Source organism: Alligator mississippiensis, chromosome 1 (genome assembly GCF_030867095.1).
Source record: "Alligator mississippiensis isolate rAllMis1 chromosome 1, rAllMis1, whole genome shotgun sequence".
In the NCBI taxonomy this organism is placed as follows: Eukaryota; Metazoa; Chordata; order Crocodylia; family Alligatoridae; genus Alligator; species Alligator mississippiensis.
In genome coordinates this window covers 170,292,945-170,320,080 of record NC_081824.1, presented here as the reverse complement: position 1 = coordinate 170,320,080, position 27,136 = coordinate 170,292,945, and the positions used below count along the sequence as shown (strand labels likewise).

Sequence of the window (27,136 nt, the reverse complement as noted above, 5' to 3'; positions counted from 1 at the left end):
ATTTGCAGAGATGTGAGCAGAGTATTAGTGGTGGCTTGTTTGATCCTTGTTGGGGTTTCCAGGCCTGGCCTTGCTTGATAACAGGCTGTGCAGAGGAGCAGGAATGTGTTTTGGGGAGCAAAAGTATTGCTGGAGTTCAGCTTTTTTTTCCAAGCTCTGATGACAAAGCTTCCAGGGCTCAGAGAGGGGAGTTTGGAGAGAGCTTGAGGGCAGCTGGGGCTGTCCCTGCAAATGGCTGGTCTGTCTGTAGTAAATCTGGCCTTTCTTGCTTCCAGGCACTGGCTTCCCCTTATCCTTCTGCAGGCAGCTATCATCTCTGTTCCTTCTGGCCCCAGATCACTGCAGCTCTGCTCTCACCTATGCCTCCCACCTGAGCTTCCACCTATTCCCTTTGGTCTGCCTACACTTCTCTCCTTTTCTTCCTGTTGTCCTTGATTCTCCCTGCTCCAGGGTGCAACAGCATCTGAGTCCAGGCAAGCCGCATCTCCTTCATCCTTCTTCTTCAAACGCCACCTCTCAGTAATGCCCTTTTACAATCACTACTTTGCATGTGTCTGTGACTTTACCCTGGGAACTCTCCAAGGCAGGGGACTCAGATGCCTGTTTGGGGTTTTCTGCATATCGTATTTTAGCTGGTACAAAGAAAACCTAATGCAGTATAATTAATAATCCTAACACCAGAGAGCACGCTCCACATCTGGCCTCAGTCAGGCAAAGATGGGAAGGGAAAGAATCTTATACAGCGGTTGCCCAGCTATGGGCTCTTTGAGGTGACACAGCAGAGGCATACTAAGGAAGTGACAAGACTCCAGCGTTGTAAATATATGCATGAGAACACATGTAGCAGCCCAAATAGTGAATTGCCGCAAGTGGCTATAGAAAGGGAATGACTGGCCACACACAGAGATTACTCTGCTAACTGTGGCTGGTCCAAGCTGGAGGAGAATGGTCTCTGAATGATCCTTACAAGTCAGCAGTTCAGCAGCATTAATTTGTTCATGTCCTATAATCTATACCACTGGCATCACTGCCACTTAGAGGAGGCAGCCACTCTCAGCCCTGCCAGCCAGCTTCTGATATTGCAGTCTGCTCACGCATAAGTGTTTTGTCTCTAGTTGCGGCACTGCTGTGTTCACATGTTCTCCAGCTTCCCTGGGCTGCCAGTCATTGCCAATGTCTGGTTCACCATTGTCTGTCCAAGTCACCTCCATTTATATGTGGGCCTTTCTTCATCATTCATTCAACCCAAGCTAGACAGCCAGCCTACATGACAACCTGCTGTCCCAAGCTTCCTTGTTCCTGAGGAGAAATTGTAACTCTTTCTCACTCAGTAGGTAACAAAGTAGAGGGAGTCAGTAAATTGAGACATGCCTTTTTCATAGAAAAAAATACAGAAACATCTAATTCTTTTGTGTCTTTTGCACAGGGCCAAGATATGGCTGTGCTGCCATCATGGGACTCGGGGATGTGGTGACTTTCATGGGGGAAGAACTATCCTTTATCTTTATGGCCATTTCTGTGGCACTGGCGGATCTGACCCTAGCAGACTTCCCTGCCTCGCACCTAGTGACTGGAGCACTGAAGGCTGCTTAGTAACAGCCCCCAAAAAATCCTGAGCTGGATCTCTCAGCCAAGTGCTTTTGTTCCCTTGTGAAGAAGAAAGCTCTTCTCCACAGCTGGATTAGCAAATAAACTGTGTGATGGGTGTGTAAGGGTTGTCCCTGCACCAAAGACCACCACATTTCTCTGCCCTGTGGCACAGCAGCCCAAGCACAATTCTAGTTACTTCCAACAAAGCTGAAAAATGAAAGGTTTTTTGCAGCACAAAACTCCACCTTGACACTTGATATCTCTTCATGCTGCTCTCCTCCCTCTTTTTCCCTATCACTGTGAGCGTTGTGTTAACCCAGCAGCTCCATTCACTGCAAAGCTCCTAGTCTGGCTCCTGGTCAGGCAGATACTTGGAGTGTCCCTTTGCTCTTGGGACGTCAGAGTGGGTTGCCTTAAGTTGGTGGGTTTTATTCGTTTCTAGCAAGCAGACAAGTGAGTATAGCTTTTTACTATTGTTCAATAACGTTGTTGATAAAGCCAAGCTGCACGGTTCCATGTTTTCACATTAGCAACATCTTAACATCTTTGCCAGCAGCCTGTTGCTTCTTGAATGATACCTAGCTAGGTAACAATCTGCCTTCTTCTCCACTTTCTAGTACCTCTTGCCCTATTAGCTGGTCTGTAGTTCACTTGCCACGTCTAAACTGAGCCACAGAATGTGGTCAGTAGTTCAGTTCAGCACCAAAGAAAAACAATAGGTGTCTGTATCTGGAACCTCTGTATCTTATGCAGAAGGATCCTGGAGTCCTGCGTGTGCAGGGATAGCTCACCTACTGCCACAGTGCAGCCACCTTTCAGGTGGCATGTGGCAGGTGTTTAACAAGGCACATCAGCACTGCGCATTACATCTTTAGGGAGAAATTGCAAGTTGAGTAGAGACCCTCCATGTAATCTCCTGGGTTTGGAATTTGGCCAAGAAGTCCAAGTTATACATGCCAGGGGAACTTAATAACCAAGAGCAGCCAGGCCTCTGTTTCACTGCATTTCCAGCAAGACAGTTACCAACCAGGAGCATGCAGGAGCATTAGCTCAGCAAGTATATATAGAAAATTTGTGGGAACTGTCACTACCATTTGTGGCAGCCCTAGGAGGTTCTTTGTGGAGGGATGACCTAGGAGCTGTCCTTCCAGAAGAAATCCATCTGCGACCTAGGAGAGCTGGGAAGTTTCTGGCTCTGGGAGGTCAGGCTGCTGGTTCATTTAGACTGGTTTCTTCCATGTGCAAACTGCACTTTTGGTACAGAGCGGGGAATGCCGCTCTGGCGATAGCTATACCACGATAGTCTGCACTTCAGTCTTGTGGCTGAGGCAATAACCCTTTCCCACCCACTCCCACTTCCTGTGCATCAAGCCCAGAAATTAGATTTTGAGGACATCTGGAAGGGTCCTCTGGCATTTACTTAATGCTGGTGTTTCCAGCATGAGCTCAAGAGCAGAGGCTTGGGGCATGCTCAGAGCATCCACACTGCCTCATTTCCTACAGCGGACAGATATTTCCTGGTTACTGGAACAGAGGATGGTCCTGTTACCAGGGAAGGGACCACACCATTTCTGCTGCTCTCAAGACCTTTCAGGGTCTCCTTACGTCATTGAATGAGGTGCTTTCCCATCGCTCTCTCTCACTAGGTGAATTGCTTTGGTCAAGTGCATCAGGAGTTGCTGTGTCACTTTTGAAGCCGTCTCTTTTTTTTCACGTCACCAGCTGGCCTTGATTAGAGTGTGAGTCCCCACCGGCTTCAATTAAGGAGCAGATGTGACCCAAGAAATGGGAAGCAGCTGGGGATGGAGATGGCATATTCATAGCACTAAGTCTAATCAAACAACTTCTCACATTATTCTCACTGTGAGGTGGGAGACGTGTGAGCCAAAGGCAAGTCAGTGCTCGGAGCGCCTGCTGAGACACGTTGCTAGCAAAGCCATCTGTAATGAGCTGACCATGCCATTCAACACAGCAGTGCAATCTCAGTCAAGGGCTGCTTTTAATCCATTTAAATGCAGTAAAGGACCCAGAGGCTGAAAGTTGAGCCAGGTACCTGAAAAATAATGTGGTTACTGTCAGGCAAGGGATAACCAGCAGGGAAGATGCTGCTGCACTAGACCTGGAGACATCATTGCGCCCATAGCAAAGGGGATGATGTTGTTCTAGACCTGGAGATGTGATTATGCTCCTGGCATAGGAGGTGTTGGTGAATTAGACTTGTTGACATGGTTATACCTGTGGTGGAGGAGTTGCTAGCACAGACCTGGAGACGCCATCGTGTTCATGTTGGAGGAGATGCTGTAGAAATTCTTATGTTCATGACAAAGGAGATTTCTCATATTTGACCTGTAGTGGGTAGATGTTGCCTGGAGGCAAGTAGATTTTATCAGGCCTGAGGGAGAAGAGTAGTTATAATACAGGAGGTCTGCTATAGAGACAATTCTTTTTCCTTTTTGAAGCTTGGTCCATCCAACAGTCATTTTGTACCTTTGCAGATGCTGGTGCAGTCTTTCTCATTGCAGTAGGCAAGCTTGTGTTTTTCCCCACCTTCTATTAGTTTTAATTTAGTGCTAGTGGAAGGTGCCAAATCGGTAGCTCCTGGAAGTGAAGTTCCTGTTGGTACTTGAAATAGGTGGCAACCCACCAGGCTCTGCTCACCCTGCCTGCCTGGCCCCTGAAAGCTTTACAAAAAGTAACAAACAAATCATCCTACTCCCCTTACCTCAGCAGAACAGATAAATGCCATTATCCCTATGCTAGTGAAAAGGGAAAATGAGGCATGGAGTGGACAAATGGTTTACCTCCCAAGGTAAGACAATAAAGATAAAGAGGGGCTAGAACTCCGGAGTACTTATAGTCAGTCCTCTGATTTAACCACTGAGTTGCACTTCCTTGCAGATCTCTTGATGCTTGCATTAAGTACAGCCTCTCTAATGCTCCCCATGGAGTGTATGCTGTATTGGGACAGACAGTGTACATCCCTCCAGAGGGATAGGCTATTTATATATTTTTAACTTTCCTCTATTGAACAATGAACAGGAGAAAATGGATTTCAGTGTTTAGGAGCTAATGCAGCTTTCGGGTCAGACTGGATTCAAGGAATTACTACTACTGTTATTCTGATTTAAAACTTGTGGGTCTAATGCAAGCTGCAGAGCTCAGCAATGTGGGTTGTATGTCTAATCACAAAGGGTGGCTTGCTGAAACTCCAGGGCTCAGCAGCAAAGTCCCACTATAACAGCTTGGATCAAGATGAAACCTTGTCTCTCCATCCATGCTTTCCATAAGTGATTCCCTCTCCCCTCCTCCTATATGTCAGAGACTTGCAACCTGTTCCAGTCCAGATGCAAGTGGCTGTCAGAGAGCTGATGGGACTCTTGGCTGGACAGATCTTTGGGAAATGGGAACTATATCAAGACTGGTGGGTGCCTGCATCGTGACAGATGCTATGGCAATGAATGAGGGTTTAAGTGGTACAACAGACTGTGCTGGAGACTGCTGTTTCCACTGATGGCTTTTCTGTCTGTTTTTATCATTTGGCCTCCAGTCCCCCCAGTGGTGGAACCAACTTTCCAGGACATTCGCCAGGGCTTAGGCCGCAGCGTCACCCTGCGCTGCACCATGCTGAAGGGAAGCCCCATGAAAGTTGCCACTGCTGTCTGGCGCTTCAATGGGAATCTCTTGACGCTGCCCCCGGCAGAGCAGCAGGACTACTCAGAGCTGAAAGTGGACAGTGTGATCCGGGACACCAGCGGTAGCTATGAGTGCAGCATTTCCAATGATGTGGGGGTCTCCACCTGCCTCTTCCAGGTGTCTGGTGAGTCTTGCAGGTTGCCTTGTTCTTGTTCTCTTTTTAATTGACTTGTGTAATGCACCTAGTGGCTGGGGAGTCCTGGAGACAGAAGCCCCCTTCTCCTTGAGAAGAAATAGTGCAAGCAAGCTTCCTCTACACCATTTCCTAACCAGAATGCTACAGTTGTTCTGGAGGGACCATTCTCTGGATCCAGAAGGGGAGATCAACCTCTGTGTCTCATGCAGTCCTTCTTACCTCTGCTGGTACTGCCTGGGAGGGAAGCCAATCAGTGCCAGTTGCCTTGGTACATTTTTGTGGCATGCACACCAGCCTGAAAGAAACAGGGCTGGGACCCACCCCGCACATGTCACACAGGCTTACTTATATGGCTCTCTGATGGTATCAGTTGTAAGCTATAAGCAACCTGAGTCAGATTTAAACGTTGACCAACTTGGGAAGAAAGATGGTGCATCTCAGCACAGGTTCCCTAAAGTGCCCAGTCCCCTCTCTGAAAACAAAGCCATTCCTAAAAACATGCATTCCCCTGGTTTCCCTAAGTCTTTGGAGCGCCTTTCTGCAGCGATGTCTGCTTAGATAAAACCAGGCAGGAATGATACTCAGTGGATTTGCCACTGAGCTTTGCTTAAATCCAGCATGTACAGCAAACAAAATCCTTCCCAAGACCATAGGCACAAATGGGGCAGCAGTGTTTCAGCAGCAAAAAACACATGTCTGCTGCAGCTACTTATGCTGATCATTAAATCTGTTTTTCCCATGACCTAAGGATTGACTTGGGTGCCGGTTTCCAGACAAGCTCTTTATAAGGAGTTGTCTTGATCAGTGATAGACTCAGCTGAGGTACAGAGCTTTCTCACCACTGTAGCTGTGTAGTGTATTCCAAGACAAGCCTGAGCAAACCAGATCAAAGGGAATACAAAGAGGCCAGATCTTTTCTGAGGTTTGAAAGGCTCCAATGCCAGCACCTCCCATTTGCTTTGGTTGAGTTCTCACAATGTCTCTGCCCTTTAGGTTGTCCTTTCAGGAACATAATTGGTAAAACCCAGCCTATCTATTAGTTCCAGGAATATCATTGCTCTCAGCAAGTTTCCACCTGATTTTTCCATATGTGCGAAGTTGGGATAATTCAGAGAAACATCCCAGTGTTTAGATGCTCTAACAAGCCAAGCAGTCGAAATCATAGGAGAGGCTATAAAGCTGTGCTCTTCTGACATGCTCTTGAGCCACTACCTGAAATCAGGATTTCAAATACCATAAAGTTCACATTTTGGTTTAATGGTTCTTGAAGAACTGGGAAGATTTGAATTTTGAACCCCCTCAAAGTTTGGGAGTGAAGAGTCATCTTCATAGGCCCTGGATTGTGCTCTATGTTGCTGCAAGTGATAAGAATGTCCGCTTCTGTGCATGTGAAAGCTGGCAGAGGGGGTGAGAGGTAGGTGAGGACTACTTTGTCTTACGTCCTGCTTGTCACTTTTCAAGCATTTGCAGCAAGCTGATCACAGAGACTTCCCTCAGTTATGTCCCTCTTTTCTAGACATCCCACTTCCATCCCTTTAGACTTCTGGAAGTTCATGTGACCCCAGATTTCTTCTAAAAACTGGTCCTCACTACCCTTTCTTCCTATGCCCCTGGTACTTCTCTCACAAATTAAATCATGGCAAAATGTGATCCTTTCTGCTCTGCTAAATGACACTTAATTTCCTGTGGTATAGGTGACGTGTAGGAAGGGCACAGGGGTCACATCCCCCCCCGTTGATTCAGCCAGCAGCGGCTGCAGGCAGTCCCCGCTCATCACCCACTGCTCACCACCCCCACCCTCCCACTGCTGACACAACTGGTGGTGGCTGCAGGCAGTCCCCACTCGCCGCCATGGTGCCCCCCCCCAGTCGCGGGAAGCACCAGTCGTTCATGTCTTGTGTGCTCAGAAATGCTTCTAGCATGTGGATGCTTTCCTGCAGCTGGTAATGAATGAATTAATGCCATCCAGTTTGTGGTACTCTGCCCCATGAGATAGGATCCTGGGAGAAGCAGGTAGCATCCATCTTCAGAGAAGGCACTCATCACAAATGCCACACGTATTCCTTCTGCTACATCCTTTCTCAACTTTGAGGACACCAGTGTCCAATGCTGGCTTTTGCCTTCAAATTTCCCTTCCCATTCTTATGCACCAGGTATCTCCACATCAAGCAAAAGTTTGAATATTAGCCAAAGGATTAACTCAATGATTAAGCTACTAGTTTGGGTTTAGGACTACTCAAATTTAATTCCTTTTTTCCTTTGGGTGTGACCTTGGACAAATTACTTAGTTTCCCTCTATCTCAGTTCCCATCTGTAAAATGAAGATAATGATTCTTCCCTGACTCACTGGGGCATTTGGGTGCATTAAAGACCTTCAGGTGTTGAAATACTCTAATAGTGAGATTTAAATAAGTGCATAAGATGGTGGGCCCTGATTTATCTCCTTCCACCAACAGGAAATCAGCTTGTTATAAAATGTACTTCAGGAGCAATGAGACATTCCCCCCATGCCCACCATGAACAGACTGGCAAATGCTGCCATCACATTCACATGGTCCAGTCAGTCAGTGTACACCTTCTAACTGACTTCATTGACTTGTGATCTCCCCAGGAAGCGGTTTGAATGCATTTTTCTCTTCCTCAAAAACAGAGCGGGGAAGAAAAACCTTCTGGCAAGAGTTAAACTTTTCAGAAAGGAAGTTTTAAAAGTATCTGACATTCTGCATTCTTATTAAAAGCCCCTTTTCTCCTTTTTTTGCTTCCATTTCTATCTTGGAGTCAATTAATAGGGAATTAATATTATGCAAGATGATGATTATCATCAGTTCTGATTTTATTTCTGAATCCATTATGCAACTTGACTTCCACAGTCAATACAAGTTGAATAAGCAGCAATTAGTCTCCGAGGTGGTTCTGAATTTCTTGCTCTCACAAAATTTAAGTCAATAAAAATAATAAGAAAAAAAGGACTTGGAAATAAACATCAATAATATCCATCTGAGTTCATAAAAAATAAACATTGAATCCTTTCGAGCCTAATTATATCCACACAGAGTGGCAGGACCCATGATTCAAGTGGATAGGTGAAGGAGTGCAGTCTGGCAGAAGGAACAGTTGGGAAGATGGTGCTCATAGTCGCTCCTTATTCCAGCAACTCATGGCTTAGAGAGAGCCTCAGTCTTTGGAACTCAAATCTAGATCTGAGCTCTCCTAATGTCTGGAGACAGACTTATCGAATTTCTGCTCTTGCCTTGCCCCATTTCAGTCCTGGGGCAGTCTAGCTATGGCCAGATAAATGTCATCTCAGGCTGACCACATTAGTGCTTACCCTGCTGCTCAGTTTTGTCCTCTGCCTTGAGTTTCATGCTTCTGGGGCTACACTACTACCAGCCCCCAAGCTAGTTTTTTTTAAAATGGCCAGGATACATCTGCGTGATGCTAGTCATGGTAGTGACCACAAATGTAGACACACCTTCAGTGACAGCAGTGTGAATGTGGAACCACTCCACTAACCTTTGTGCACTGACTTGGGATTCACACTCAGGTGAGGGAGAGCAGAACGCTTCCCAGCCCCCAAGGAAGGGGGGCTTTCAGAAACAGTGGGCGAATGCCAAAAAGCACAAGACTTTGTTCATTTAGGCTCTGGAAAATATGGCTGCTTCCCTCTCACAGCTGAAGCCCAGACAAAAGCACTTTTCCTCAGGGTATTTTAATGCCTTTTGACATGCCAGCCTGCCCATTTTGGACTCCAGATCAACCTCCCTGCTGTAGTTGGGCAGATGAGTTGTGGAGTGAAGCCAGACCACCCTAAGGGCTCCCCCTATGTATTTTACCCTCCCCAACCACTTACTCATTTCCCTCTTTTCTCCCTAGCAAAAGCTTACAACCCAGAGTTTTACTATGACACCCCCAACCCCACCCTGAGCCAGAAGCAATCCAAGAACTACTCCTACATCTTGCAGTGGACACAGAAGGAGCCTGATGCGGTGGATCCCATCCTCAGGTATCGCCTGGAAGTCCGGCCGGTAAGACCCCCAAACCATTCTTCTCAAACGCCACACCCTTCCCTGGAAAGACGAGGTTAGGATGGTTAGGATGCAACAGGCTCCACTTGTTGCAGAAGTGAAATAGTTGTAGTATTAACAGAATAGCCAGAAACTGCAGGCATGGACATGCCTTTCCCTGCTGAATAGAAGAGGGAAGCCAATTGTGTCACTCACTGGTGATTTTGAAGTCTGATTCTGTGGATGTGGAGAGCTGAGGAGGCCTGCTGCCTGCCTTTGGACTTTTCTGAATGGGGTTTTAATACGAAGAAAACCCTCCAGTAATTAGCAGGTATTGTCGATTTTTATAAGCCAAAGATTCAGACAGATAAAATTTCAACCTCTTCACTCATACTGAAGCTGAAGAGCCCTCCAGGCTGGAAATGCAGGGAAAAGTTGTTGGCTGTTTGTGTTACAGAAGGGCTTTCATACAGTCACAATAATGAAGTCACTGGAATTATATTTATATAAGTTCTGTGGACACAAAAGGGTGGGTTTCAAGGATGCTCCAGCCTAAAAGAAGGCACAGAGCATCCAGTGGGAGACTGGTAAGAGCTCTGGCTGGAGAGTGCCAAGGGAAGGAATTGGACATTTTTCAAGGCATGTGAAACAGACAGTATTACAGGACACTTCCATCTTTTTACCTCGGTCATAATGCTCTCTTCTCTCCAACTCTGCACAAAAAACAAGGATTTTAAGATTGGTTCACCTCAGAGTTTGAGGACATCCTGGTAATGAATGTGTTTGCTTGAAGTTTGGGTGGAAAAAATGATTTACTATATACACAAAACAAAATAATTAAAAAAGATCTAAGTGTCTGCTTCCTCTGGGTCACAAAGTGCGTCTTATCTTTATGGCTCTGTCGATTGGGAGGTCTCCAGGGAAGGCTTTGCCTTTATATTTGTTTCTCGTACAGCGCAGAGCACATTGTCCGTGCTTAACAAATACTAATACTATAGGACACAGGGGAACTTCTTATAATGAAGTCACTTTGTCATAGTACAACTTTACTGTAAGCTGAGATTCAAAATAAGCAGAATTGCAATTTCCACATTTGCAATTCACTGAAATAATTCAGGGCTTTTATTGTTTTTCCATCCTTAACCAAGTTTCTCTCTAACCAAAGTGACTACTTTCAGTCTCAGATCTGATTCTCATTTATATTGGGGCCCCTTATGAGGGAGAAAAATTACATTTGCACCTCCAGCGTGATGTCAAGGAGCCTAAATGCAAATGAGAATCAGTCCTGCTATATGTTGCCACTGCCCTCTCTCTTTGCCATTGTTAAATTCTAATAAGAAATATCTTTTTCTGCAGATGCAATTTAAACACATTGCACAGATTGATTATTGGTTATATGCTACTACAATAGTATGATCTACAGTGGGGCCACAGTAAGGTACATTAATCTCACCCTAAGACATGCTCATATTGCATTGCTCAAAGTTCCTGCATTACTTTGGCCTGGTCCTGAATAAGGTATGGCAAAAACCTGGAGGACGGATGGACAGCGCTCAGTTGTGTATGAACCAGGAACTGAATGCAATAGGCTTCTACCACCCTGCCCTCTCTTGGTTCTGTTTCTTCACTGGTGATCAGAGAAGCACAGGACTGGAAGGGGCTTCCTGAGCCATTGTATCCAATCATTTATTTGGAGGGTGCTCCTCTTCAGCTGTCCGTACTTGAACTCCCATAGAGCTTCTTCTAGTCTTGACTATGTGTACCCTCTTTCTGGGTATTCCCTCCACACCCAAGGTTTTAATAATTCCCTTCATCCTGGTGACTTTTAGCTCTGTCTCTGCACTCCCAACTTGTCTTCTTCCATCCAATCCTCCTCTTAGCCTCTCTCCAGCATTTTCTCCAGGCGAAAATGTTGGAGCCAGCCAACACCTAGTAGCCAAAACATCCCTCCTGGTCCTCCCACTTCCCCCCTGCAAGCCCTTCCCCATTATCCATCACTGCCTTACCCTGCCCTCATTTTCCCTCATTCTGTATTTCTCAGTTCATTTTTTAACCCAGGGCAGGGTACACAGACTACTTTTTGCCCTGTTGTTCAGTTCTCTCAGTTCCTCTCCTACTTGGTTTCAAGTTGCAGCAAGGGAAGTTTAGGTTAGATATTAGGAAAAACTTTCTCACTAGGAGGGTAGTAAAACACTGGAACAGGTTACCCAGAGAGACTGTGGAGTCTCCATACTTGGCTGTTTTTAAGACCCAGGTAGACAAAGCCTTGGCTGGGATGATCTAGTTGGGAATGGTCCTGCTTTGAACAGGGGGTTGGACTAGATGATGTCCTGAGGTCCCTTCCAGCCCTCATTTTCTATGATTCTTTGATTCTTTAGAGGATGATAGTGACTGTAACTGAGAAAAGCACAAAAAAAAGGTGCTGAAAAGCTTTGTTGAAAAAAGCCTTGCCATCTGAAGTGCTCTCAAGAAAGATTTGTCCAGGTGAATGATGAGATATTGTTTGTCTGTGAACTTCTTATCTCACTTGATACTATACAAGTTTCCAAAGGCTACCTGTGGCTGAATGGAAGTCCTCCAAGAGATAGTACATGACTAAGGATTGTGATGGAGTATTCCCTTGGAGACATCCAGTCAGGATTTATTTATTCCCTGGGTTGGAGCTGAGCTGGTTCATCAATCCATCAGAATTTGCCCATTCCTCAGCACTCTGGGAGGAGCCCACACTCACTGGCCAACCAGAACTCTTCTCTCTGCATCATTCATGAGACATGGACAGGGCATCACGCTGAATCTTTCTAAACCAAGAGTTTTGGGTATTGGCCAGTTGGTGGGGGACAGCTAAGTGACTACCTCTTGCTAAGCTGGAATTTCAGGAGGAGCAAAGGGTTTTTACATGTGTTACAATTCTGCTAGGCTTCATTTTATTCCTCCTTGTTTGGCTTAGGGCTTTTGGTACATATAATGCAATGATTCTTAAACAGCAGCATGTTCTACAGGACCACTGGGAACCCTGGCTTCAAATATGCCTACTACAGCTGCTGAAAATTGTGCCAAGTGGGAATAGAAGCATTGCTTACAGATCAGCTGGTGCTGTGGTTCATAGCCTTCTGCCTTTTCCTGCTCGGCAGCTTCAGAAGGATAGTGGGCTTAGATGTAGCTGTGTGCTCTCAGGGTGAGGATGCTACAAGAATTGGGCTCCTCAGGGATGCTTTGTTTCCTGCATGGGGTCTCCCGGTGGGGGAAGGTTTAAGAATTTTCCTTCAGGATCTGGTGGTTCAGAGCACTGCTGCTAATGCTAACTATAATGAGAGACACACTGCTTCCTGTGTGGGAAGAATTAACCCAAATATGAAATACAGCCTCATTGCTGGGAGCTACTGGCCATGCAAAGTGCAACTTTTCACAGAGGACTGGTTACCGGTTTTGTGTCTCGTCTAGACTAAAGCTCCCAGGGCATAGCCACTACTCACTCCACACGGTGGCATTGGGCTCAGTTGTGATTCAAGAGGAGGAACCTTCTCTACCAAAGATTCACCAGAACCCCATCACATTATTTTCCAATGGAGGGTTTTTTTCCCCCTTGAAGGTATTCAAGCCAAGTGCTGACCTGGGATAATCCCTCTTAGCTTGTGAAATCTAATGAGTTGTAGCCTCAAGCGGTTTGACCATGGCAGATTGGGCAGCCTAGGGGTATTTGTTTTTCTGCGTGTCGCTGCAGCATGGAAGGACACCAGTCACAGGCTGAAAACCTCCTTCATTGCTTGGGGAATTCAGAGCAGCCCACTCATACCAAGCTCTTGCTTGAAAAATAAAAAGCCTTTTAAGTTGCTTGTTTCTCTCTGTGTGTTTTATGCCCTCCCGGAGCTCTGCTCTAACATTAAAGTGAAATGAAAAGCCTTCTAATATTGCAAGCAGCTTGCATCCTGGAGGAAGGATCTGAGCTGAGCTGGTGGTTACGGTTATGGGGGAACGTGGCAGAATTACTGTGTACTTAATGAGATGGAACCCATCTGTGACCTGAGGCCAAGGGAGAAAAAGGCAGGAGAAGGTACTGGTGCAGAAGGAGCGTTTAATCTTCACTCTGCCCCTCAAGGAGACCTGAGGCGGCTGTTTCCTCCTGAAGTTCGGATGCGCAGGCTTGGACCAAAATGGGGACAGCTTACTGCATTCCTGCTGTTCCTTTGTCTGGATCAGGCTCACATTTACCTGGCAAAATGATCCTCAAAGCCACCTCTCACCTGGACCTGGCAGTCCTGGGCCCATTTGCTAAATGAGCTAACCGAGTTGTCATCTCAGATTAATTCCTGCCAGGAAGGCTGGTGTGCCTTTAATGAGACTGGCCCTGTGCGGCGCCAGAGCGATTGGAAGGGGAGAGAGACGCTCTCTTTGTTTGTGCTTTCATCTCCTCCATGTTTGATAAACATCCCCCGCTGTCTACAAAACTGATCTGGGCTCAGGAGCCGGCTGCTGATCGCCTCATCAGCCAGCTTGAGCAGCATTAATGAGAGCCGAGGCAGTGGGGAGCCAGGCTCACCGCGTTGGGAGGTGACAGATAACAGAGCTGTTCGGACATACACAGGACAGGGGCGTTAGCAGGAACTTAATGACTATGATTAGATCGGAAGGTTAACACTGCCGATGGCCATTGCAACTCACCGAGAGGTTTTTTATGCTGAGGCCCGCGTGCTGCAAAACTGCGTCTCTTTCTTCCTTTCTCCTGCATATCCTTTTCCTCTCCTCCAGCTTCCTTCACTAACATCTCTCAGAGCTCGCTCCATCTTTTTAGCGCACCAAATCCAAAGCCCCTACATGAGTAGATGGTGTAGGGGCTGGAGGAGCACTTATCGGTGCTTACTGGTGACGTTTGTCTGACTGAAGAGGTCACATGGCCAGCCAGCCATGTTGTTTTCTTGTCTTCTAAATGTTTGGCTCAACACATAACTCACAGCAGGGGTGGCCAACCTGTGGCATGCATGCCACAAGTGGTATAGGCAGCCCTTGTGTGTGGTGCAACAGCAGATTAGGTAGAGGACAGGCAGCGCAGCAACAGACAGGGCAGGAAGCAGATAGTAGAGCACCAGATTGGGCGGGGAAAGGGGATCAGAGTGGCTCTCACGGAGGGTGCAAGGAAAATGTGTCATGCCTGGTAAAGAGGTTGGGCCCCACTGATCCATAGTGTGATATCACCCTCTCCCCACTCTGTATGTAATTTGCCACTCATGAACAGGCTGAGCGTGACAATACTTGCACACTGCCTTGTCCTCAGGAACAATCCAATTGAGGAAACCGGTGGCATATGTCCTTATGTTCAGAAATAATCCAGCAGTGCCCAGCAGGTGTACAAACCTACAATAACAAAATGTTATGCCCAGCCCAAGACTCAAGAGCAATAAACAAACCAGTACTTAGATCAGTGCTGGCAATTTAAGAAGGGTAATGGATCAGCAGTGAAGAAAACTTACTTGACTAATTGCCTCTCCTTGTGGCAGCATTTGGCCCTCTGCTCTGGGAGACAAACCAAGCCTCTTCCATTCTCCAGATGCAGCCACTGCTTCAGGCAAAACTGCTCTGGAAATGGTGTTGCTGACTCCTGGAGGTTTTTGCCTCAGGGCTACAAAAAAAGGAAATACTGCAGACGACTGGCTCAGGTGACTGAACTCGTTTTGCAAACAAATGGGCTAACATTTTGCTGGCTCAGGGGGATTACTTGCTATCTGGGCAATGCTGTGATCACCAAGGCAATGACAGCATGTGGGGCTGTGTAGATAGGCCCGTGTCCCTAACACGGTCATCCAGAAGTTTGTTGCTCTTGCACACTGTGGGCCAGATTCTGCTGTCTCCTCTACTGGTGTTGGGCTAGGATTTTCATCCCAGCACTGCCAGTGCTGTGTGGGACTAGAGCAGACTCAGAGGGAAGCTGGTAGGTTTCCGAGGTGAAGAAAGATCTAGTGACCAGTCCTTTCTTTCCAGTGTTGTCCCATTTTATAAGACCAATGGAAGAAAGGATTCCCAAATGGCTGGCAAAATTATAATGCTACAAGTAAAAGGAAATCCTGTTGCACATAGATAGAAGCATAGCAAGATATTTCAACACCTGGGGCAGAGCGGTGTGTGTGTGAGGGGGAATTATACTGATCACTGGAGAGCAGGAGCAAGGGCAAAGGGAGGAGGAATGGAGTCTTACCTGTCCCTGCTCAGTGCTTGGAGGGTAGCTGCTACCGCTACTGCTGGAACAGTGTTAGCTTAACTGCTATAGCTAAGGGATAGGCTTGCTGCACTGCAGCAACCCAGCTAGTACAGACTCCACTAGGCCACTCCTGGTGCCCCATTTGCTCCCTCTGTACCCCCATTTCTAGATATGCTTCTGGGTGCAGGGCTGTGCCTCCAATGGCAAAGTTTCCCAGTGGGGGTGCATTCCACTTTCCCTGCTCATCCCCACCCAACAGATCAACTATGGTGCATTGGGCTGCATCTGCCTGGCTCCCTATGGCCAGGCTGCACAGGACTGCTTCTACCATGGAAAAGATTCCTGCAGGAGGAGGGGACCATGCCCAAGCTTCTTCCAAGTCCGTACCTGAGGCTGCCCCCTTTGCCCGGCCCTAGTTTATGCTACTGCACATGAAACTTAATTTAGAATTACTTAAATGGAGTTACTTTAAAAATGGATAAAGTCTATACTGTATAATCTGCCTATAAGATGAGCTCAGGAGGCTGCTGAGTCGCATACCAAGCCACTGGCGAACTCTGTGACCTATATTTGTTGTTATTTGCTACGATTTGTTGTTATTCAGGACACAAATTCATGGTTCTATGAGATCAAAAGGTTATTTCTCCCCTTGTACTTCCTGCAGTACTATTGTGGGGCTGACTAGGTACATTGCAGAGGGGTTTGTGTCTTCCTCTGAAGCATTAGGCATTTGCCAGTGCTATAGGCAGGGCACTACATGGACCAAAGAAGTGATCTGGCGTGGCCTGCCACATGTTCCTTTGCTATCCACAGTTTCATCAACCTAGCTTATACCTCCCTTGACCCTATAGGTGTTTTTTGGTTTTGGTACTGTAGTTATCTGGCCCATAAGAGACCAAGCTCAGGCATGAGACTGAGTTTGAGAGAGTTGTCTCCCACTCAAAGTTGATCCTCCCATTTTGGGATGGCTTACAAGTCAATGACCTTGTCAAGGTAAAAATTGTCTTGGCAGCTTGAAGGTCCTCTTCTGTGATTGGCGTGAAATTTCCAAAGTGCAACGGCAAGACTTAGTTCTCAGGTATAACTTATTTTCAACCATTGCTGCAGTTTCTTCACCTTTTGCTCTGACAGTGAAGATAAGTTGATTGGTTTTACTTTCTAGAGCCAATTGCCTTCTGTGAGATTACTGGCATAAGGAAGGGTGTGAAAGACTTGAGTCTATAGTGAAGGTGATGGGGTACTCTGAGTCTATTGGAGGAACCACGTGTAACAAGATGGTGTGGAGTTTTTGGTTCACACAGCCAAGAGGCTGAAAGCTAGATAAGGCAGGGAGAGGAAGTGATTGCAGCTTGCCCATCCATGAGAGAGAGGAGTTTGGGATGTTCAGTGGAACTGAGTGAGAGGGGAGTGGTTAGGCAGATCAATGACACACAATGGACAGAGGACTCCTGAATCATACTGAAATCCCTGAGACCTGAGGGAAGGTGGCAACAACGTCCCCACTGGCCTAAGGGAACAGAGAGGGCAGAAGCTTGCCCCAGCTGCTCTCTCTGCTGCTATGTGCTGGACACACCAGTTCAATGACTATCCTTGATAAATGCTAACTGTCCTGTGATGTGAATGTAAGTCAGGTGGGAAGTGTCCTGGAGGTCAGGCACTAGCAGATGGGCTTCCCTGCTTGTTTTGGAGGGCTGGCTAGCAACATCCTGGAAAGACTCCAAGCTGGTTGGATATTTGGTGGGGAAGAAGGATCATAGGGAGGCAATGTCCAGTTTCAAATGCAGACCATGTTCTGTGCTGTCTGAAGCCACAAAGGATAGTGTCCACCTAGGACCAGTACAGTGTGACCCGGGGCAGAAAGTCCCCTCCCAGGATATGCTCCCTGCGCCAAAGGAAAGCAGCTGCAGTCTCTTTCCACCTCTGTGTGGCTCCCACAGCTCTAGTGGCAAGAGGCTCGGAGTGGTTCATTTAAACTTGGCCAGCAGGAGGCAACTCCCAGCTGGGACCAGTTCAGTGTAGCTTCTGCTGGCTCACCCAGAGAGTAATTGCCAGCTAAGGAAGTCTGGTTTGGCTGGATTAGCCAGGGGAGGCAACTTTTCCCCCAGACAAGCATGACATCTATCTCTGCTAGTAAGACTCTCCTTCAGCTCAGCTGGGAGTTCAGCAAACTGTGCCCAACAAATGACTTATCTAATGAATTGCAAATTGCTCCTGGACAATGGTTAAACAGACAGATTTATTCATTATTCAGTGCGATTCACGGTTTTCTTCTGCTGAAGATGCTTGCTCTAGAGATCATTCACAAGTGGTGATTGGAGCTGCATGGGGTAGTAATATCACTCACACGAGGACATTTCTGTGCTCAGATGGGTTGACTTGTGTACATAGGCTATACAGACAGCAGGTTTTAGAGTCCAGTCAGCTGTCAATATTTGATCCTAAAATTAATTCTCCATGGGTATTTGTTCTAGGGTATCCAGTGGGGCTTTGTCACCCATGGTGTGCAAGGGGGGATGAAATGTGTCTCCTTAGGAGCTGTTTTCGATTTAATGTCTCTTGATGGCCCAGCAGGTCTCATGTCCCTCTTTCTGCAATAGAAGTTATTCACTGATTGTGTCTGAGGGAAAGCAGGGTGAGAGTTAATTTTATAATAAAAATAAATCATTATGAACATTATTTTCCTTTCTTAGCTCAAGTCTTGTTTGGCTTTCTTACCAAGGCCGGAGTAGAGAAGTGGGACAAACTTCCCATGTTAAATAATTAGAAGGGCCATGTGATCTTTAGTGACCACAAACTATAGGAGTTTGTCTAAGGGTATCTCTGCACCACATCCCCAGTTGGTCCCCGCAGGGGTACTCCTGAGCACCCTTCACCCACCCCCTCCCGCTCACACCTGCCAGACTTAAAAATGTGCTGGTGAAGCTGCTCCAGTGACATCTCTCAGAGGCTGCTCTCAAGTCCTTCGTCTCCAGAGTGCTTGAGAGCAGACTCTGGGGAAGCTGCCAAAGTCACTTCATCAGGGTTAAAGTGTGCAAAAGGGGTTTTCTGGAGCACACTGGAGATACAGTCCCTGCTAGGGCTGTGGCTCAGTGGGGAAGGGGAGAAAGGAAGAGAAGAGCTCTCCCCATTGAATCCAGTGCCAGCCTTCTGGGGGTGAGATGTTGGTTCCCTTCTCTGCTTTTCGCCTGTTCCTATCTAGCAGGTTGTTGGCACAGTAGGCCCATATGTTACAAAGCTGAGCAGAGGATGAAAAAATCTACCCAGGCATCAGAGATAAAAGCCAGCAAGTCTTCTGTGCATATCTCTTATCCACACGCCTTTGGTGACTTCAAGGAGTACATGCTCGTTATTGAGCCTTTCGAGATTCCCTGTCAGAAGGCTGTGACACTGCCTGAAAAGGCTTCCTCCTTCCTCTGCTTCATCCATTCATCATTTTCAATAGCTTGTCTCTACTTCTCTCCCACCTTCTTCAAGCCTTTGCCTACACCTCTTTTCTCTCCACCCTCCATCTTTTCATATCCTCCTCCTTTTTGTTCCATCTCTCTTTGCCCTTGCCTGCCTTCATGGGGCCTGCATGGGGATCTGGGGAGAGCAGGAAGTGAAAACCTAGCTGTGAGAGGGGATATACATTGTGGTTTCCAATCTCTCTTGAAGCATCAGACAGCCAGGCTTGTGCTCCCCATCAGAGAGATGCTTCCTTTTCTACCCCCAGGGCCTTCCTTTGTGACACTAAGAGGCAAAGGCCTTAGGGAAGAACCTGTCTTGGGGCTGTGAATTGTTACAACTATACTAATTTATCAATAGGTGGAAAATAATCTCTAAGGACTGTGAAATGATTGTAAAATGGGTAGCTGGATCCCTAGGGCAGGGCTACGCACATTGCTTTCTGTTGTTGAATGCATTTGTGTACAATGAGCTTTTCCCCACCCTGGACAAATTGCTGAGTTTCTGTCATATGTAGATTATAACTCAGGGCTTCCAAAGGTGCAGCTTGCAAAGTCCAGTCTCTGTCATCAAGGTGTGACTTAGAGTGGCTGTATGCAGCTTGAGGATAGAGGATGGGTGGCATGTGTCAACCAGAAGGTTGATTGTGTTTGTAAGCTGCCTCTTTTTTATGAAAGACAGGGCAGTTGCGGCTAAATCAGAGGTCAGCCTTAAGCTCACAGCCATTTGCCCATGTGGGCCGTAAGCAGGCCTTCCTATAGAGCTAAAGTGAGATGACTCCATTATGCCAGGGGTCATGTGTCAGTCAGGGAGGCCAGGGCCATGGAAGAGGTGCTTTGTCACCTACAAAATCTCATGCATCTATGAACCAGTCAGTCTCAAAGATGCTAGCCTGCCTGGCCTTCTGCCTGGTCCTGTAGAAGCAAACTATTTTATTTTAATAAAAAGATCTCTTCGCTAATAACAGCCATCACAGGTTCCATCAGTATCAGTAAGGAGGCCAAGCTAATAGTCCATGGAGATGGCTGTCTCCTATGACCTTTGGTCTTCCGAGGACAGGAAAGAGGTATGTTAGTGAAGCACTGTGTGGGAAGCCTAGGTTTTCCAAGGTCTTTGCTGTGCCTTTGCTGGAGATAAAAAGAGGTCTTCTGGTTCTGCATTGTATTCATTCCAGCACCTCTCAGCATGAACAAGTCTTGTCCAGCAGTGTGAAAGCTACTTGTCCAAATGGTGGGACCCAGCGCAGCAAAGTAACTGAAGGGTGCATTTGCAGAGCAGATAGAGGGGTTAGGGCAACATGCATGAGTATAGCTGGACTAGTTTAATAATCTAGCTAGTTTGGGTACCAACAGCAGTGAACTTGCACTGGTACACTGCTATCATGCATGGCCAAAGTCCCAGATGGGTGCATACAGCCAATACCACTGCAGCCTCACTGCTGTGTGATCTTAACTTAGCTGGTTTACAGCTAGATCAGGTAGGCTTACCCATGCTGCAGTAATCTCCTCCGCTGCACCCCTTCCTCCTCCCCCCCCCCCCCCAAAAAAAAAAAAAAGAAAAAGTAGTGTAGATTTAGCCTGAAAGGAATATTTTAGGGAAAGGGAGCAATGCCTATCGGGCTGGCAAGGGGAGGCAGATTAGTTTGAAGAAAGGTTTCATGAAAGGCAATGCCAAGTTACCTAACCTATACTAAGTTAGATCTTGGTCAACCTTGGTTCAGCCTTGTCTTTTACAAGCACCAAGTTCACTCGGTCACAGGCTTTCACTAAAGGGGAAAAAGGAGCAGAAGCATATGGCTTCCTCTTCCTTTCCACCCCTTTGGTTATTCATTTTCCATTTGGCAACCTTTTTCCCAACCTAATGCTCCCCCTCACCTCCAGATCTGTGGTGCTTCTCATCCTCATTAAGCCCACGGCTCAGACAGCTGCCAGGCACCCTTCAGCTTGGCTGAAGATTTCACTTGACTCTCTTCCTGACAAAGTGAAGATTAGGTCTGTTCTTCTTAGCTGGGGGAACATATGCTAATAAAATACATATTGCTTTCTTATCAGCCCCTAATGAAAGACATTACTGAAGAATGTGGAACAAGCAGTTACAGTAATTTGTGACAGCACCAATTTGGCTTCTCTGGGAAGCTGTAAACTGCTACTCCCGGCACCTAATGAGAATGGGCAGCAGATCGTGTGCGAGAGAGAAAGAGAGAGAGCCTGTCTCCTGGCTTACATGGCTCAGGCTGCCTTCCACAGGCCCACTGCCTCCACCTTAGAGCTAGCAGCTCTTTTCCACTCATCCCAGAAGGAGAATAACTCTCCCAGTAATAATTTACTTTTGGCTGAGAAATGTTTCCAGACTGTTCATTTGGCTTTGTAACAAATTTGCCTTGGCCTGTCCTATTGGCTAAGCACCATCATTTGAACTGTCATGTCTGACTTGTGCAAGAAACAGGAAGACAATGGGTGCCTATACATGTGCATTGAAGCTGCTCCAGCATGCTGTAATTATAACATGTCAGAACAGACTTGATTAATCAAGTCTGCTGGGGAGCATGGTAATTACCATGCTCCCCAGCATACTCCAGTGTCATGTGTATCAGTGTCCCCATGCTAAAAAATGGTGGCAGGGGGGCTTTAACTAAAGCTTAGATGAGCTCCCCTGCTCCCATTTTTCAGCACCAGGATGCTGATACATGTGATGCTCTGGGCACTTTAATTAGAGCGGCTCCCTTCTGTGCCTCCCAGAGCACATGTATAAATGTCCATAGATTCCTAGTTTGCCTATACAACATGTTTATGCATAGCAGGCTTGAAGTTGGCATGAATGGTCACTTATCCTGAAAACACGGAATGACTCGTTTTCAGGCAAGAGCGGGGAAACAAATCCACTTGGGAAATCTCATCCAGTCCTAGCCTTCTCAACATATTTCCTTGCAAGATTGAGAGTAGGAAATAACTTGGATCTTGCAAGGGAGTCCATTATAACCCATCTTTACAAATGCAGGAGGTTTGGCTAAGGCTCAGAAAATTATCCCAGCTGTTGGTTTGGTATTTAAACCAAATCTCCTAACCTTCCTTTGCCAATGGAAATGTCCTGCAGCTTTCCTGAACAAAGCGCTAAAGGCAGGCTGGGACCTTCATCATGGCCAGACACCAGCCAAACAGAGTATTCCTTTTAATCCATGGGAAAGATCTTTGTTTCGGAATATGGCTGTGCTTTTACTTCCTCTAAATGCTCACAGAATAAGAGCTGAGCCAGAATGGCTATGGGCTTTTTAGCCTGGCTGAAAATCTATAGGGTCAAAACTCTGGACAAGAGAAATATTTTCTCCTGCTAGTGCTGTACCCCCATGGCAGAGTGAGAAGCAGAGAAGTAAAAGCATCCAAATTCATTCCTATATGTGTCAGCCAAGGGACCATTTCAGAACCTCACCATTGCTTTGTTTGGGAGAGGTCCTGCCATTCTCTAAATGGCCTCCCCAGTACAGCTGAGGTTCTTTTAATTCTCCACCCTAGCCTCTCTTTCTGCAAGTTTTGTATTTATCTAGTTTCTATTTGGACACCTTCTACTGAATTTGTTAGTGTTCTTGAATCCAGATTCTGGAAGGGGGGCGGCTAAAAACCCCTCAAGGATTGAATTCATTGCTTGAAGAGAGAGACCTCAGCGAAGTCAATGCTGACATAAGTGAAGTCAAAAGAACCCCTTGTACTCTGGGTAGGCCTGTGCGAAGTGGCTAATATTCGCTTCGGATTCGGCCAATTTGGGGGACAGTGATTCAATTTGGTGATTTGAATCACTGTCCCGAATCAATGCAGCTGAATCTGATTTGGAGATTTGGCTGCTGCCAAATCTCCGAATCACCCAGGCCCATCCCCCGCCCGCTGTCCCAGCCCGGCAAAGGCTGCCCCACCTGCCCCAGCTCCTGGATCCTGGGGGAAAAAAACCCTGAACTCACTGGGTGCTCCTGGGTGGGGGGGCTTCATGAGCTCCCCACCCCCCCCCCACCGCTGTCCCAGCTCCACCATGGCTGCCCTGCCCACCGTGGCTCCAGCCCTTTAAGAAAAAAAACCAAACGACAAAGCCCCCTGGACTCACCAGTTTCTGCTGGGGGGGCAATTCCTGCTCCCCATGCTGCATGGGGGGCTCTGCACAAGCCCCCCAAAGCCCCGACGCCGCCGCAGGAGCAGTGAGTCCCGGGGTTTTTCTCATTTTTTTTTTTCTTAAAGGGCCAGAGCTGGGGCGGGTGGGGCATCCATGGGGGGCTGAGAGAGCTGGAGGGGGCAGGGAGCTCATGGCAGAGCCCCAGGCAGTGGGGGGCAGCAGGGATTGCCCCCCCACCCCACACCACCCAGTGAATGGGGCTTTTTTTTTAAAGCACCAGGAGCTGGGGTGGGCAGGGAAGCCATGGAGGGGCGGGCTGGGGGAGCGGGCAGGGTCAGGGCTGACAGGGGTCCCCACATGATCCCCTCCCCTGCCCCCTATTTAGCAGCTCGGAGCCCGGCTCCAGCTCCATGCTGCAGCCAGCGGGGACTGTCCAAATCATCAAAGCTCTCTGAATCTTTCCTGAAGATTCGGAGAGCTTTGAATCGATTCGGACCTTTTTATTGTTCCCCTGATTCGATTCAGTTTTGGAGATTCGGCCACCGAATCAGGCTGAATCTCCTCCGAATCAAATCGCCACCCAACCCTTCGCGCAGCCCTAACTCTGGGCCCCGGGGCCAAGCGAGACACCATAACCTTCTGGCCTGCTCCCCTCTGACATTGGTTGTACTCTGAAATGGAGACTTGGCATTGGGTAGTAGGGGCACGAATTGCAAATGCTTGAGGATCTGAGCAGAATGCCCTGCTGAGACTGTGTCACTGCTTAGAGAACTCTCTGCAGATGCTTCAGGTTGGAGTATGGCATTACTCTACTTCTATGCACCCTGGGTAAGTGCATAGTCCACCTGACAGCATAAGGCATTGCCAGGCCTACTTTTTTTGCCTGTTACTTACATTGTAACAAACTCTGGTCACTTCTGCATCTCTGCTAAATGCATACATTGCTTATGTGTGTAGCATCTTCCAGCTCCACTGTCTCCCTTGTAGCTTAATTGAACCCCAGTTAACTGCACAGTGACTATAATGGTATCAGTCTGTTTTGCAACTATTTTTAACTTAACCAGAAATGGTGAAGGGGAAGCAACTGTGAAAAGGCTGCTATTCTAGAAGCCTTGAAAATGACAGGTGCTAGTCAATTTCACAGCCTCTCTTCCTCTCATCTTCAAGGCTGCTAATAGCTGCCCCAAAGTGGCTATTAGAACCAGTGAAAATAAGGGGAGTGAGTTGGTTTTAGGGCTGCTTATACCACAATGCTGGTGGGGCTGTATGCTTTAAGGAGTATTGGATACATCTACACATACAATCAATAAAGACCAGTAAACTCCAGGGCTTATTTCTTATTTTTTGAACGTGCACCTGGGAACAAAAAACTCTGGGGCAAATTACTCCAGAGTTTATTCATGTGTACCACATGGAGCCTGGTCAGAGCAGTGCTGTGGGGCGGGGCTGCCTGGGGCAGTAGGGCCAGGGACAGACATTACACATGAATTGGTTTAAGTCATCAGCAACTGGTTTAAACCTGTAACAAAACAGAAGTTCAGTGCACATAAACCTGTTTCAAAATGGCTGAAACTGGTTTAAGATAAACCTGGTTGAATGTAGTATCAAACTTAACTGATTTGGGTCAAACCAGTTTATGCAGACCCTTTCCTGATTTAAGTTAAACCGGAGTCCCCCAGCATCCCAGATGCTTTGCCGTCCTGGGCTGGGCTGGGCTGGGCTGTCTGCTTCAGAGACCATGGCTGGCCCTGCCCCTCTGCTCCCTATCCAGAGCTCCAGCGGAGATTGCAGGCACAGCAGGGTCTGCCTGCCTTCCCCCTGCCCCCGTCCCTCTCCCCCCCAACCATTCACTGCTCAAGCAGGGATCACCCCCCTCCCATCTCCCACAGCATGGAACCCAGCCCCATGGACCCTGGGCATGTGGTATGCTAGCTAAGGCTGAGAGGTGCCTATGTGTGTGTCTCCAATTTCATTGGGACAAGACAAAGGCAAACAGGAGGGTCCCTTCTAGCCCTAAACTTCTGTGGATCTATGAAAGGTAGACAGGACAGTGTCCACTTAGGGTTTTTTGGATCTAATCAACAGGTCAGCTGGTAATGTCCCTCTGTTCCTTCCTTGGAAAAAGCTGTTCAAGAAGAGCTTGAACTAATGAGAGAGGCTTTTGGTTTCTTGATGGGCTGCTAAATGCTGTGTTATCAGCTCCCTGCTGGCTCCTTCACTTGTCAAGTTTGCAGACAGTATGAAGAAGCAGGGAGAGGGGGACTGAAAAGTTCAGTATCATCAACAGATGCATGCACCACATACAAATAATCCTGCCTCCCTCCCCCCACTTTGCCTTAGAGTGCTAGTTGGGGGCTGGGGGCTGGCAACACTCCTATCCCTTGAGCAGCGAGCAGGGAAAAGCCTGGGATGGTGCAGGGTAGGGTGAGGATTTAAACCCCTCACTAATCAGAGCGTTCTTCCCAGGCCCGGCTATGCCCCCCTCAGCTCAGTACTCGGAAGAGAAGGGAGGGCTGCTCTAGCGCCCCCCAGCCTGAGCCACTGAAGGCATGTGTCTGCATTTCCTCAGTCCAGAGGGAATGTCTGTGCACTTGCAAATCAAATTCATAGATTCATAAATACTTGGGTTGGAAGGGACCTTAGCAGATCATCAAGTCCGACCCCCTGCCTTGGGCAGGAAAGAACACTGGGGTCAGACGACCCCAGCCAGGTGCATGTCCAGCCTCCTCTTAAAGACCCCCAAGGTAGAGGAGAGCACCGCCTCCCTTGGAAGCCCATTCCAGATTCTGACAACCCTCATTGTAAAGAAGTTCTTCCTGATGCCCAACCTAAATCTGCTCTCCATCAGTTTGTGGCCATTGTTCCTAGTTAATCCAAGGGGCGCCCTGGTAAACGGAGCATCTCCTATTCCTTGCTGCCCCCCCCACCTCAGATGAATTTGTATGCGGCCACAAGATCATCTCTCAGCCTTCTCTTGCAGAGGCTGAAGAGATCCAGGTCCCTCAGTCTCTCCTCATAGGGCTTTGCCTGCAGGCCCCCAACCATATGAGTGACTCTCCTCTGAACCCTCTTGAGGTTGTCCAAATCCCTCTTGAAGTGTGGCACCCAAAACTGGATGCAGTACTCCAACTGACCAAGGCCACATAGAGAGGAAGTATCACCTCCCTGGACCTGTTTGTCATGCATCTGCTAATGCATGATAAAGTGTGGTCAGCTTTACTGATCACTTCGTATTATTGATGATTCACATTCATCTTGGTGTCAACAATGACTCTGAGATCCCTTTCTGTTGCTGTGCTGCTGAGAAGGCCCTCCCCCAGCCTGTAAGCGTGCTGGTGATTCCTTCTTGCTAAGTGCAGCACCTTGCACTTGTCCTTGTTGAACTGCATCCTATTCTGTTCCACCCACTTTTCCAACCTGTCCAGATCCACCTGGATTCGTTCCCTACCCTCTAGTGTGTTAACTTTACCCCATAATTTGGTATCATCTGCGAATTTGGACAGAGTGCTTTCCATGCCCTCATCTAAGTCACTGATGAAAACATTGAACAGCATGGGTCCAAGGACCGAGCCTTGTGGACTCCACTGCCCACATCTTTCCTGGTCAATACCAACCCATCTACCACCACCCTCTGGGTGTGACCCCTTAGCCAATTTGCCACCCACCAGGCCTGCAAAGATTAAATCAATTCAGACTCAGGCTTTTTTAATGTTTGCCCCTAGCCAAGGTGCCTCAACATGGGGATAGCTGGCAGGCAGCCCCCATACTGAGGCACACTGCACCCCAGCCAGCTGCGAAGCAGCATGTGAAGACAGGAAAGCAACCAAGTCAGGGCTGACTGCTCCCTTGTCTCTACATGCTGGGGCACATGGAGACGGAAAGCAGCCAGCTGCAGAGAGGCTGGCTGGGGCACAGGGTGCCTCAGCATGGGGGGGCTGTCTGCTGGCTAGCCCTGCGCAGAGGCACTCTGGTCCCCATCCAGCC

The 27,136-nt window shown here is 47.6% G+C and overlaps 1 protein-coding gene across 1 annotated transcript in view; it reads left to right on the top strand.

Moving 5' to 3' along the window:
* The window catches only part of MDGA1 (MAM domain containing glycosylphosphatidylinositol anchor 1), a 316,576-nt gene that overhangs the window by 131,723 nt on the left and 157,717 nt on the right, over positions 1 to 27,136 (top strand). The window contains exons 9-10 of the mRNA XM_019483036.2: positions 5,138 to 5,407; positions 9,293 to 9,444. Of these exons, the coding sequence (XP_019338581.1) occupies positions 5,138 to 5,407; positions 9,293 to 9,444 (422 nt within the window). The remainder of the gene's footprint in view (positions 1 to 5,137; positions 5,408 to 9,292; positions 9,445 to 27,136) is intronic.